Source organism: Pipistrellus hanaki, assembly GCF_964339955.1.
Source record: "Pipistrellus hanaki genome assembly, chromosome: 2".
Lineage (NCBI taxonomy): Eukaryota > Metazoa > Chordata > Mammalia > Chiroptera > Vespertilionidae > Pipistrellus > Pipistrellus hanaki.
Window position 1 is genome coordinate 193,678,413 of NC_140504.1, and position 9,431 is coordinate 193,687,843.

At 47.5% G+C, this 9,431-nt stretch overlaps 1 protein-coding gene across 1 annotated transcript; it reads left to right on the top strand.

The window, feature by feature from the left end:
• The first annotated feature begins 1,094 nt into the window (after positions 1 to 1,094).
• On the top strand, positions 1,095 to 3,930 carry LOC311618102 (zinc finger CCCH domain-containing protein 11A-like). Its single transcript, XM_084875318.1, has one exon. The coding sequence runs from the start codon at positions 1,444 to 1,446 to the stop codon at positions 3,844 to 3,846; it is 2,403 nt and encodes an 800-aa protein (XP_084731444.1). The 5' UTR covers positions 1,095 to 1,443; the 3' UTR covers positions 3,847 to 3,930.
• The last annotated feature ends 5,501 nt before the right edge of the window (positions 3,931 to 9,431 follow it).

Below are 9,431 nucleotides of genomic sequence, written 5' to 3' on the forward strand. Positions count from 1 at the left end.
TATTTAATTGATTTCAGAGCAGAGGGGTGAGGGATAGACAATAATTGATCAGCTGCCTACTCAAGACCTCTACTGGAGATAGGGACCAAAATGTGGCCATGTGTCCTTGACCAAAATAAAACCCGGATCTTTCAGTCCACTAGATGAACTGGTATAAACTGAGGCAAACCAGCTAGGGCTCTTTCTCTTTCCTTACAGACTAACAAGTTGAAGGTGTTGATTTTGCCTTTAAGGGTAGCTATACCTAAATTCCTACCATTTGCATCTGGTTACAGTTTATTTTATTTTATTTTTTTTATTTTATTTTTTATAATATATTTTATTGATTTTTTACAGAGAGGAAGAAGAGGGATAGAGAGTCAGAAACATCGATGAGAGAGAAACATCGATCAGCTGCCTCTTGCACACCCCCTACTGGGGATGTGCCTGCAACCAAGGTACATGCCCTTGACTGGAATCGAACCTGGGACCTTTCAGTCTGCAGGGCGACGCTCTATCCACTGAGCCAAACCGGTTTCGGCTACAGTTTATTTTTTAAATATCTAAACAAGCTGATTCCCTGACCCCTAACATCTCCTGATCTGCTTCCCCAGTGAAAACATCTTAACTGTTAACTATAGAGGGTTTTAGTTTTGGACATCTTAAATATTTAGTTGTGTTTTAGATTGATCTGAAACTTTTCTGCCCAATAAGTTGGGGGTCAGCATTTAGGCCCCTGAGTTACCCACTTCGTAGTCAGACGGGAATGAGAGATGTGGGTGCTTCTGAGATGCTTGTCCTGCGGCCTGCAGGGGAGAGCTATGGCTCTGAGGCCACGGAGCCCAGAAAGGGTCTTACTAAACCGAGACTGTCCCCATTGCCAGGCAGTGGCTTTAACCCTGAGGTGATTCCTCTGAGGCCCTGAATGCATGGAAGGCAGTGCCTGGGCCTGCCTTCAGCCACATTGCAGGCGGAACCCCAGGAGGCCCCGAAGTGGACCTCGGTCTGGGTCCCCGTGCAGAGAAATGGGGAGATTGGTTGTAGAGCATTTGGGATTATTGGTCATCGACTGTCTGCCAGGAGGTTCTAATATAACGAGGAGTTTTTATGAAAGGCAATGGCCTCATGTAAGCCCATCCATGTCACCAGGAAACGAGTCAACATAGACGTGCCAGTTAAGAGTCTTGGATTTCTGCTGGTGTTGCTGCTGTGAGGACGGCGGAGGGCAGCGGCTGTGAAAGAAGAAAGAAGTGGCAGCAAGCGGGAGTCGAGGATAGTGTCCTGGCTTCGGTAAAGTTTCTGTTCTACGGCGTAATAGATTGGAACTCAGTCAAGACACAGCTGTTCCTGTTGCGAGTAACCAGCTAGTCATTACATTTTAAAGGCGATCTCTGTGACTGAGTTGTCATTTGGAAGATTCAATCTATTTCAAAAGGACTTGAAGCTGGTCCTCACCCACCCAGCATGTCTAATCGAGGAGAAGACTGCTATTTCTTTTTCTATTCTACATGTACCAGAGGGGGCAGCTGTCCATTCCGTCACTGTGAAGCTGCCCTAGGAAATGAAACCGTGTGCACGTTATGGCGAGAAGGACGCTGTTTTAGACAGATGTGCAGGTTTCGGCACACGGAGATTGATAAGAAACGGAGTGAGATTCCTTGTTATTGGGAAAATCAACCAGTGGGATGTCAAAAACTAAACTGCGCTTTTCATCACAGCAGAGGACGTTATGTGGAAGGCCTTTTTCTGCCTCCAAGCAAGACTGTGCTGCCCGCTGTGCCGGAGTCACCAGAGGAGGAAGCGAAGGCTTCCCGGCTCCCAGTTCAACGAAACAAATTGTCTGTCCGGTCCAATCCCTCTCCTCGACTGCGAAGTGTGATGAAAGTAGAAAGTTCAGGAAATGTTCCCAGCCTCACACATCCACCAGTTGTGATCAATGCTGCAGATATTGATGAAGACGACGATGATCAGTCTTCTGAGGAAGGTGATGGAACCGAAACACCAACCCTGCAACCACCTCCCGAGGTTCCTAATGGGTCACCAGGGGCTTCTGCCCGGAAACCTGGGGTCAATTTCAAACAAGGTGAATGTTTGGATTTTGGAATAAAAACTCTTGAGGAAATTAAGTCAAAGAAAATGAAGGAAAAGTCCAAGAAGCAAGGTGAAGGTTCTTCAGGAATTCCCAGTCTTTTACTCCAGCCTCAGCCCGTAGCAGGTCCTGAAAAAGAGAATGTCCGGACTGTGGTGAGGACAGTCACTCTCTCCAACAAACAAGGAGAAGAACCATTGAGAAGGCTGAGTCTCGCGGAGAGACTGGGGAAGCGAAAATTTCCTGTAGACGGTGACGGTGATCCTCCGTTAAAGCGCAGCCTTGCACAGAGGCTAGGGAAGAAAGTTGATGTTTCAGAAACTGGCAAAACACCAAGGAAAGTTCAAGTGTCCAAGTCTCTAAAGGAACGATTAGGTGTGTCCGCTGGTCACAACAATGAGGAGGCAGCAGAGAGAGTTACTAAAGTTGGTGAGATCCATGTGAAGACACTAGACGAAATCCTCCTGGAGAGAGCCAGTCGGAAACGTGGAGAATTGCAAACTGGACCCAAGACAGAAGGCCCTTCACCAGCTGATGGTTCTACTACAGGAGCGAGAAGCTCTTCCACTGCTCAAATCAGAACCTTCTCTGAGGTCCCAGCTGGAAAGAGGCATCGGCAGCAAGAAGCAGAGAGACAGAGAAGCAAAAAGTTAAAGACGGAGAGTGAGATGAAAACAACATCGGTTTTGCCACCAGTGGTTGCCAACAAAGGACAATCGGAGGAGCCTGCGGGGAGGACAAAGTCTTTGCAGGAGGTGCGTGTCAAGACGCTGGAGGAAATTAAACTGGAGAAGGCGCTGCGGGGGCAGCAGAGCTCCCAGCCTCAGCCCGAGGCCCCCCCGGGGACCAGGCGGCTTTTACGAATCGCCAAAAAGTCAGGTATAAAAGAAGAGAAGATATTCCAAGAAGGTGAAGTTGCATTTCAGAGCAATGTTGCTAGAACAGAAGCTAAAGAGGCTTCTAATGAGACAGAAGGGGTTGGCATCAAAATTCCAGGCAAGAAATGTGAGGCAAGGCGAGAAAAGCACATACAGAAGCAGCCGGAGAAGGGAACCTCGCAGAAGGAAAGACCTGTGCCGACATCCCTCTGGGGAGAGGTGGACGCTGGTGATGCCCAGCCAGCAGAGACGCCAGTGCTCACCGCTGTGCCGAGCATCCCCCGGAGCCTACCGAAGCGGCTTCCCACCAAGTCATCCCAGGAGGCTGAGGTGGAACCCACAGAGACTGGCCACTCGATATTCAATGTGAAACGTGGGACATGGACCTTGGAAGAAAGGGTTGAAGCTAAGCCCAAAGTGAATGTGAAGCCATCTGTGGTTCAAGTGGTCTCTTCCCCCAAATGGACCCCCAGGCGCAAGGCGGTGGAGATGGATCCTGTTGTCATGGCAGCGGTGAAGCTGCTCGGCACCAGCGGGGTCCTGCAGGAGAGCCCGGCCAAAAAGGCAGCCATGGCTGCTGTTCCACTCCCTTCTGAGGACAAAGCAGTCCCAGTTCCTGAGACAGAGAGACCCAGGGGCAGTCCTGTGCTGCCTCCAGCGCAGTCCTTACCAGGTCCCTCTCCACCAGAAGCCTCTGGCCCTGCCTCGTCCCAAATGGCCACGAGAACTCGCCGACTCAGCACTGCTTCGACAGGAAAGCCCCCGCTCTCTGTGGAGGACGATTTTGAGAAGCTAATATGGGAGATTTCAGGAGGCAAATTAGAAGCTGAGATCGACCTGGATCTTGGGAAAGATGAAGATGACCTTCTGCTTGAGCTATCAGAAATGATTGATAGCTGAAGGTGATAGTAGGACATTTCAAACAAACAAAAACAAAAAAAATTCACCAAAAAACTGCACTTAGTTTCATCTATTATAACATTTATTCAAGATGATCATTTATTTAGTCTAGAATTTGCCCCAGATCGTGGTGTTGAGTGAAATGAAAGCATTTCAGGGTTAGTCACCATGAAGGATGGGGAAACGCAGCTGAGTCTGCCTTTGTGTTCCACTCGCCTATTGTTCTAAGCCACATTTCTTTCACCACGGATGCCTCCAACATGAGCGAACAATTGGAATGACGGTTTGGGAAGGTCCAGTCACATCTGTCTGTCACAAAGGAAGCTTGGTGGCTGCCAACCCATTGTTTGGGAGAATCAAGGGAATGGATGAAGGTCAGAGTGGAAGAGGCCAGTGTTGCTCTCCATGTGGGATGGGCTGGATGGATGGATGGTGGGAGCTGCCCTCACAGATGGGTTACTCGCTGGGGGAGAGGGGGTTTCCAAAGGCAGATGGAGCAAATTATGTCCAACTGGGTGACTTAAAACAACAGGAATGCATTCTCTCACAGCCCTGGAGGCCACAAGTCTGAAATCCAGGCGTCGGCAGGCCCATCTCCTTACGAAGACTCCAGAGGAGCTTCCAGCTGCTGGTGGTTCCAGATGTGCCTTGGCTTGTGGCAGCATCGCTCCCATCTCTGCCTCCCTCTTCACACGCCTCTCCTCTGTGTCTTCGCCTCTTCTTATAAGAGCACTTGCCAAAACCGGTTTGGCTCAGCGGATAGAGCGTCGGCCTGCAGACCTCGATTCTGGTCAAGGGCGTGTACATCGGTTGCGGGCACATCCCCGGTAGGGGGTGTGCAGGAGGTCGATGTTTCTCTGTCATCGATGTTTCTAGCCCTCTAGCCCTCTCCCTTCTTCTCTGTAAAAAAACATCAATAAAATATATTAAAAAAAAAAAAAAAGAGCACTTGTTATTGGATGTAGGGCCAACCCGGTTAATCCAGAAGATTTCAACTTGAGATCCTTAACTTAATTACATCTGCAAAGACCCTTTCCCCAAATAAAGTCAGCTTTACAGAGACGGGGGCTCAGACCTATTTTTGGGGGGCGGGTGGCACAGTTTAAACACTACAAGTGGGTCAACCCCAGTTGTTTTCTGAACATGATGCTGACAAAATGGTCTGTGGAGATCACTGAGAAATTCCCAGCCAGCATCAAGCATATTTCTTCTTTAAAAGAAGAAAATGTTGAATTTGATGTCCTGTGCCTAGCAATTATGACTCACTTTTTTAGGAGTCTACTTCACCTCCTTAAATTATTTTTCTTCTACATATTGGAAAATCTCTTCCAACAACTGATCTATCACTTTGCACTTAAAAACATACACAACTGACTTTTGAAATTTACTAAGTTGCATTTTTATTAGAAACTAGAGGTTTGATACATGAAATTGGTGCAAGAGTAGATCTTCCTTCCCGTGGCTGCCGGCAATGGCTTTTCTCTGGCACCAGGGACCTGGGCTTCCCTCACAGCCCTGGCTTCATCCAGAAGGTGGTTGGTCTAAGTTGCATAGTACGTTTTTATTATTATAGACTGGAGGCCTGGTGCACAAAATTCATGAATTGGGGGGGAGAGGGGTCCCTCAGCCCAGACTGCACCCTCTCCATTCTGGAACCCTTTGGGGGATCTCTGACTGCTGGTTTAGGCCTGATCCCACTGGACATCTCTCTCACAATCCAGGACTGCTGGCTCCCAACTGCTCGCCTGCCTGTCTGCCTGGTTGCCCCTAACCACTTCTGCCTGCCAGCCTGATCGACACCTAACTGCTTCCCTGCCTGATTGTCCCCAACTGTCCTGATTACCCTCAATTGCCCTCCCCTGCAGGCCATCTTGTGGTGGCCATCTTTGGCCACATGGGGGCAGCAATCTTTGACCACATGAGGTTAGCATCTTGTGTGAGGGCATGAGGGTCAATTTGCACATTACCTATTTATTATATAGTATAATGAGCTAACTCAAAAAAAATGCTTTCATGGGAAATAGATGAGACATTTCTATCATTTTGAAAACAAATAATGTATTAAAATGTTTTCATATTTTAAAAAAGTCAGATCAGATGATCAACTGAAGGAAAAGAGATATAGACAAAGGGTGATTGTGAAGTGATTGTCCATTTAAATAAAACGATTTAAATCCTTCTGTGAACATCATGCTTGTAAGAAAAATTTCAAGTAATTCCTAGTCAAGTCTTGATATTTAAACATTAAAAAAACAAAACAAAAAAAACCCAAAAAAACAAAAAAAACAACTATACCTTATTTTACTTCTATTTTTCCCAGAGGACAAAATTCTGGTCTCTAGAAAAATAGTTTTTCTATCATGACCCCATTTATCACATTGTTGTTTGGAATTCAGAAATTTAGAAACATCTTAAATGTTTATTGGCAGAGAAAAGCCTAAGTAATGAGGTAGAGTCATGATCTAACACTCTATGCCAACAGTGTGCTGCAAGAATTTTTAAAACAATATCTGACTAGTCAGGGACACTGATCTCTTCTCCTTTAGATTGTCAAATTTTAAAAAATGACAAAATTCCCTGGCTAGTGTTGCTAAATGGTTAGAGTGTTGGCCCAATCACTGAAGAGTGGAGGGTTTAGCCAAAACCTGTTTGGCTCAGTGGATAGAGCGAAGGTCTGTGAAAGGTCCCAGGTTTTATTCCAGCCAAGAGCATGTACATTGGTTGTGGGCACATCCCCGATGCGGGGTGTGCAGGAGGCAGCTGGTCAATGTATCCCTCTCATCGATGTTGCTAACTCTCTATCCCTCTTCCTCCTTCCTCTCTGTGAAAAAAATCAATAAAATATATTTAAAAAAAAAAAAAAAAAGAGTGGAGGGTTTGATCCCTGGCCCCAGTTAGGGCGTCTATGGTAAGCAACCAATTGACATGTCTCTCTCCCTTCCCTCCCTCCCACTCTCTAAAAATCAATGGGAAAAAATATCCTCGGTAAGGACTAACAACAAAAATGACATTGTTTTTGTCAAATCAACAAAAATTCTACCCTTTGGTGTGCTGCAGAATTTAGTAATCAGCTTATGTGTGTCCTGAGATGGAGAGGGTTGAAAATCGCTGTGCCAGACCTGCGGCACAGGCGCCTGGCAGCTCCGTGCCTCAGCGAGGATAACCTCACAAAAATAATGGGGGTGGAGAAAGCAAGTTGGTGATACGAGTTGGAAACATACACAACAACGCTCTATCTTGATTATGGCTACATACACCTAAAATAAGAATGGCAGGAAAATAGACGTGTTTCCGAGTGAAATGCACCCTGCTCAGAGGAATGATCCCCCGGGGAAGGGGAATATAAAGAGCTGATGTCAGAAGGACCCATATGTGCAAGTTTTTATTTAGAAAAAAACTAAACAAATTATAGAGAACATGGTAGGGTTTGTTTGAGCTCAATGGTGGCTATATGGGGCTTTGTTATTCTATGTTTTTCTGTGTGTTTGAAATATTCTATGATTAGAAAAAGGTTCTTATTTTCCATGGCCAGAGAGACTGTGTCTTTGCGCTTTGGTTGAGCTAATAGGGAGGCAACTGATCTTAACAGACGACACGTGGACGGAACAAAGGCGAGGAGAGCGAGTCCAACCACCTGCATGGCTGTTTCGGGGTGTTTCTGGCATTTTGTAACGCTGTAATTTCAGGCAGCTGTTTCTTCCCTTGCAAAATGGGGATCACCTCCATCTTGCCAACTTCACGGGAATGTGTGGGTAGATGAGCCCTGAGAACAGTAGGGACGTTGGGGTAATCGCTGCTCATGCTGGAGCAGTTCCTGTGTTTTCCGACAGGCACTGCCCATCCATTATTTACTTTACGGCTGATGACAGCGCTATGGTGTGCGTATTGTTCTCTACATTGTTCCACGTAAAACATTGCAAGCTCAGAAACAGATGGCTGCCCCGTGCCCCTCCTTCCAGAACCAGGCTTTCCGAAGACGCAGAGGTAGCCTCGGTGCCGGCTCTAGGTGGCTCCGATGAGAGTGGATGGAGCTGTTCCCGGGACTCCCATCCCGTTGGAAGCGCTGATGCTTCCCAGTCCTGTCCTGCGGGAGCGTGCCAGGAACACTGTTTACACCTGGCCTAGCTGAGCTGTTCCCTTCGGTCTGTGGGACCAGGTGGATGTGGTTTGGCTTCTGCTGGGACAGTCACGCTTTCTGGATCGTCTCGTGGAAGAAACCACGGCCCCAAAAGCTCGCAGTTGACTCATCTGGGGATTTCAGCTGTAAAGTAACAGGAGAGGATGTGGGGCCTGGCCTTTTCCATGACACATCACTGCTTATGAACCGTGCTCTCAAGGGTCCTGCTATCTGGCAAATTCAACAATCGGATGTAACATACTGAGTATTCGGGGTTTTTTGTTTTTTAAATATATTTTTATTGATTTCAGAGAGGAAGAGGGAGAGAGAGAGACATCAATGATGAGAATCACTGATTGGCTGCCTCCTGTGCATCCCATACTGGGGATCAAGCCCACAACCCAGGCAGTGCCCTGACAGGAAATTGAACCATGGCCTCCTGGTCCATAGGTTAACGTTCAACTACTGAGCCACGCTGGCCGGGGGCAACATACTGAATATTTGTTATGAGGAAAGCCTGATTCTCCCAGCTCTCCTGTTCATAGCATCCAACTTGTGTGAGAGAGGATGGATAGAATTGGCAGGGAGTTGACCCAGGGCGTGGCACTGGAATTCTTCTGGAGCAGCGTAGGTAGGGGTGGGAGGAGCAGACAGGTGACAGAGGTGGAGAGAGACAGAGTCTGGCCACTGCGGTCTCCAGACCAGCAGAGCATTTGTAGCCGAGGACCAAGGAGCAGTGAGCTGTCCCAGGAACAGGGATCTGGAACACGCTCCCAGACCCACAGGCAGCTGGAACACCCTTCACCACGGCATTACCTCCTGTTCTTGTGTAACCCAGCCCAGTGATTCTGATTTTTCAACTACGAGCCCACGGAAGTATGTGGGATCTCATGAAGACCGGGAGTATCTTCCGTTTTTAAATCCAGCTGCTTTAAAAAAAAAAAAAAAAAAAAAATCAATATTTTATAAGATGATTTCCTCTAAGGCAAGAAGGGAATGTTAAAAACCCGGCAGGTTCTGGCTCCCATGCCAGAGGCACACGGAGGGCTTCCTTCTGTTTGGGGACCACCATGGCTCTTGAGGGCAGGTCCCCAGGGCTAAAGGGCAGGAGGAGGTGGGTGTAGCTAGCTGCTCTCTCACCTGACTCCCCTCTGGTGCAGAGAAGGTTTGCCAGGCCAAACCTTCTAAAACGTGTGGGGATCAGAGCAGGCAAAGGAAGTTTCACAGTGCCACTTGTCTTCTCGTCCCATTTGTCTGCTTTGCCTTCACCTCTCTACTTAGGCAGATCCCTGGGCGAAAGGCGTAGTTCCATTTTTTCCCGTGGTTGTACTTCCTATCGCCATTTATAATTCGATCCCAATGGAGTCAGGAGAAAGGGGTTGACATAATTACCAGCTTTTCTGGAAATGTTCCTCAGTGGGGCCCAACTCCATCAAGATCTCCAATCAAAGCTCTGACTCAGTGTTAT